Source organism: Babylonia areolata, chromosome 15 (genome assembly GCF_041734735.1).
Source record: "Babylonia areolata isolate BAREFJ2019XMU chromosome 15, ASM4173473v1, whole genome shotgun sequence".
In the NCBI taxonomy this organism is placed as follows: Eukaryota; Metazoa; Mollusca; class Gastropoda; order Neogastropoda; family Buccinidae; genus Babylonia; species Babylonia areolata.
This window is the reverse complement of record NC_134890.1, coordinates 27227970-27232969: the sequence shown is the minus strand read 5'-3', so window position 1 is coordinate 27232969 and position 5000 is coordinate 27227970. Positions and strand designations below refer to the sequence as shown.

General features: G+C 43.0%; 1 protein-coding gene across 2 annotated transcripts in view; it reads right to left on the bottom strand.

The window, feature by feature from the left end:
• Positions 1 to 5000, bottom strand: part of LOC143290518 (macrophage mannose receptor 1-like) — a 92362-nt gene that overhangs the window by 75236 nt on the left and 12126 nt on the right. For both annotated transcript variants that reach the window (XM_076600028.1, XM_076600029.1), the window contains exon 3: positions 1699 to 1859. In XM_076600028.1, coding sequence (XP_076456143.1) covers positions 1699 to 1859 — 161 coding nt within the window. The remainder of the gene's footprint in view (positions 1 to 1698; positions 1860 to 5000) is intronic.

Here is a 5000-nt window from a genome sequence, read left to right as displayed (position 1 = left end):
AGCAACATAACACAACACATCCCAACAGCAACATAACACAACACATCCCAACAGCAACACAACCCAACACAACACATCCCAACAGCAACACAACACAACCCATCCCAACAGCAACATAACACAACCCATCCCAACAGCAACATAACACAACACATCCCAACAGCAACATAACACAACACATCCCAACAGCAACACAACCCAACACAACACATCCCAACAGCAACACAACACAACCCATCCCAACAGCAACATAACACAACCCATCCCAACAGCAACATAACACAACACATCCCAACAGCAACATAACACAACACATCCCAACAGCAACACAACCCAACCCATCCCAACAGCAACCCAACCCAACCCATGCCAACAGCAACACAACACATCCCAACAGCAACACAGCACAACCCATCCCAACAGCAACACAACATAACCCATCCAAACCCGTCCCAATAACATCCCAACAGCAATCCAGCAATAACTCAACCTATCCCATCAACAACCCGACCCAGCAACCCAGCACAAGACAAAAAAAAATCTAACCGAACACAACACAACTCATCCCAACAGCAACACAACACAACCTATCCCAACAGCAACACAACACAACCCATCCCAACAGCAACACAACACAACCTATCCCAACAGCAACACAACACAACCTATCCCAACAGCAACACAACCCAACCCATCCCAACAGCAACACAACACAACCTATCCCAACAGCAACACAACACAACCCATCCCAACAGCAACACAACACAACCCATCCCAACAGCAACACAACACAACCCATCCCAACAGCAACACAACACAACCCATCCCAACAGCAACACAACCCATCCCAACAGCAACATAACCCAACCCATCCCAACAGCAACGTAACAGAACCCATCCCAACAGCAACATAACACAACCCATCCCAACGGCAACATAATACAACCCATCCCAACAGCAACACAACCAACCCATCCTAACAGCAACACAACCCATCCCAACAGCAACATAACACAACACATCCCAACAGCAACACAACCCAACACAACCCATCCCAACAGCAACACAACCCAACCCATCCCAACAGCAACATAACCCATCCCAACAGCAACACAACCCAACCCATCCCAACAGCAACACAACCCAACCCATCCCAACAGCAACACAACCCATCCCATCCCAACAGCAACATAACCCAACCCATCCCAACAGCAACATAACCCAACCCATCCCAACAGCAACACAACCCAACCCATGCCAACAGCAACACAACATAACCCATCCCAACCCGCCTAAATAACATCCCAACAGCAATCCAGCAATAACTCAACCTATCCCATCAACAACCCGACCCAGGAACCCAGCACAACACAAAAACAATCTAACCGAACACAACAACAACAACCCAACCCATCCCAGCCCAACACAACACAACACAACAACACAACCCATCCCATCAACATCAACCTAACCCAACAACAACCTGGCCCAAACCCAACCCAGCCCAAAAACAACAGCCCAAACCAAGCCAATAACAGCCCAACAAAGCCCAACTCAACCAAAGAAGATCAACCCAGCCCAAAACAACAGCTCAACCCAACCCAACCAGACCAATAACAACCCAACAAAGCCCAACTCAACCCGACACAACAATGACGACAACCCGACACACAACAACAGAGCCCCCCAACCACTGACCCATTCCAGATCACTGCGGACGACCAGCAGCTGACCGCCATAAGACTGGCACTTGACCACAGCCTCGTCAAACTTGTAGCGGGTGTTGGATGCCTGCAGCAGGTAGCACTGGTCACCGGCAGGCCGCTCCACCCAGCCAAAGGGACACACCTGGCTGCTGCCTGCATTGGGATTGGTGGGGGGGGGGGGGGGGGGGGTTAGGGGGTTATGGTTATGGTGTGGCTGTGTGGGACGGATGGTCCGATCAATTGCGTCAGTATGTGGGTGAAACATATTGATTTTTTTTTTTTTTTTTTTTACCGATCAAAGGGGTCAGTATGTGGAAGAAACATTTTGACTTTTTTTTACCGATCAAAGGGGTAAGTATGTGGATGAAACATTTTGATTTTTTTAAAGCATGCTTTTGATAGAAACATACATACATACATAGACAGGCAGGCATGTAAGTAGATAGATAGATAGATAGATTAGATAAAAAGGCGGGTAAGTAGGAGATAGATACATACATACATAGAGAGAGAGAGATAGGTGGGTAAGTAGGATGTAGATAATAGATTAGATAGAAAGGCGGGTAAATAGGAGATAGATCGATAGATAGATAGATAGGTAGATAGATAGATAGATAGGTAGATAGATAGAGTGGGGATGGGAGGTGAGAGGAAGGAGTGTAGGGAGATGAAGTGGAGGTATATGGCTTTGTGGATGTGTTTTACACTGTGTTTGCAGGGGGAGGGGGTGTGAGTGGTGGCTGTGTGGGTTTTTATTTTTTTTTTTTTTTTTTTTTTTTTAGAGTATCTACATGTATCTTTACTGGTTGTGTCAAGAATATATTTATTGCTATTGTTTTGTTTCTACAGATTTTTTGTTGCACTTTTTTTTATACCTTGTGCAGGGCGTTGAGCCCTGAGTTATTGTTATTGCTATTGTACTTTACTTCGTTTCATTTTATTTTATCTTATTCTATTTTTTCTTTTTTTTTTTTATATCTTTTTGATTAAAATCATTCTAAAGCTTGCTTCTTGCACTTTTTTTTTTTTTTTTTTTTTTTTTTTTTTTTACATTTTGAAACATCGTTGAATGTGGATAATTTCAGTTTATTTCGGTTTTTTTCTTCTTTTTGTTTTTCTATTTGGTGAGAGGGGAGTGCGGTTGTGCCTTGTAAATATTATCCATGTGTTGGAATCACTTTAAAGCAGTTTGGATTAACACCAAGCACACACAGAGACACACAGACACACACACACACACACACACACACACACACACAACCACGCGAACAGGAACATGCACGTTTAACGAAAATCACAGTAGATGATAACAAAACGAATCTCCGTGTGTCGTCAAGCACTATCATGTTGTGTCATGTTATACAGTAGCTGATAAGCCTTGCAGTGTCTTGCTCGGCAATGGACCCGGATTTCCACACGCACTAGGATTTCCACTCTACTAACCCTTCAACCTTCCACAACTGCACCCCTTCACTAGACCTTAAGTGATAGTCAGGGTGCTAGTCTTTCAAATGAGATGAATAAACCGAGACCCTGTGTACAACACACACACACACCACACACACGATCACAACACACACACACACGCACACACATCAAAATACCACAGGAAAACAAAACTCTCAGCAAACACCGAAATGCTTCTGAGAGAGACGGGAGAGAACTCTTTCCTCTCCTCACCCAGCAAAGTGAACCCTCTTGTCCTAATGATCCTCGTTGATTCAGTTCAGGGGCAGGGCTGTATGAAAGAACTTAGTAGCCGTAAATTTGCTTATCGCTAAGAACGTTCCTAAACCCGCGGTAAATTCCATTATACTTAGGAACATTCTTAACTCTAAGCAAAGTTTGGACTGGAAAGAGCGCTAGCTCCACGGTATATTCCATTATTCTTAGGAACATTCTTAAACTCTAAGCAAACCTAACGCTGCAAAGATAACTAGTTCCACAGTAAATCCCATTATATTTAGGAACTTTCTTAAACTCTAAGCAAACCTAGCACTGCGAAGATCGATATCTCCACGGTAAATTCAGTTATACTTAGGAACATTCTTAAACTTTAAGCAAACATACCGCTTCAAAGATAACTAGCCCTAACGCTGCAAAGATAACTTGCTCCATGGTAAATTCCATCATATTTTGGAACATTCCTAGACTTTAAGCAAACCTGGCGCTGCAAAAATAACTAGCTCCACGGTAAATTCAATTATACTTAGGAACATTCTTAAACATTAAACAAACCTAGCGCTGCAAAGATAACTAGCCCCACGGTAAATTTCATTATACTTGGGGACATTACAAAGGTCTAAGCAAACTTTGCACTGCAAAGATCATTAGTTCCACGATAAATTCCATAATATATACTTAGGAACATTCTTAAGCTCTAAGCAAACCGATCACTGCAAAGGATTGCCCGGCCCAAGGTCCCACGTCCACATAAAACTACTCTTCAGAAAACATTTACGGCGTCTTCGGCCTTCATTGAAGATGTTGTGGGTATCTCTTTTATCTGACACGGTTTATCAGTGACGATTCTGATAGGTTGTCATATTGATGCCATACTTACTTGTATCTTTGTTAAGGGTGTATTTCATCATACAAAGCGCTTAGTAGATCGTGTGTGTGTGTGTGTGTGTGTGTATCTGTGTCTGTGTGTGTGTCTGTGTGTACGGGCGTGTGTGTGTGTGTGTGTGTATGTATGTATGTACATACGTTTCTCTGTTTTTGTTTACTCATTTTAATGTCATTAGCTGTAAAGGTCTAGTGACATGGTAGGTACAAATCAGAACAAAACTGGTGCAAAACAAATAAAATGGAACAGAAAGGAAAAACATGACCAAAGTAAACTAAACTACTAAGGGATAAGCGGCACTTTGGTATTTTGTCGTTTGCTTAAAATGTCCATGTGGCAGGTGGGTACTGTGCCTCCCCCCCCCCTCCCCCCCCCCCAAGTCGTTCCTCTGTAAGGTTTTAACAGTACACAGGAAACAAAGTATATAATATAATCCGATTAATAATTATCTAAGCATGTGACATCGACATACATCATATCAATATATGTATGTATATATATATATATATATATATATGTTTCTCTGTGTGTGTGTGTGTGTGTGTGTGTGTGTGTGTGTGTGTGTGTGAAAGAGAGAGAGAGAGAGAGAGAGAGAGAGTGAGTGTGTGTGTGTTGTGTATCTGTGTGTGTGTGTGTGTTGTGTGTGTGTGTGTGTGTGTGTGTGTGTGTGTGTGTGTGAAAGAGAGAGAGAGTGAGTGTGTGTGTGTGTGTGTGTGTGTGTGTGT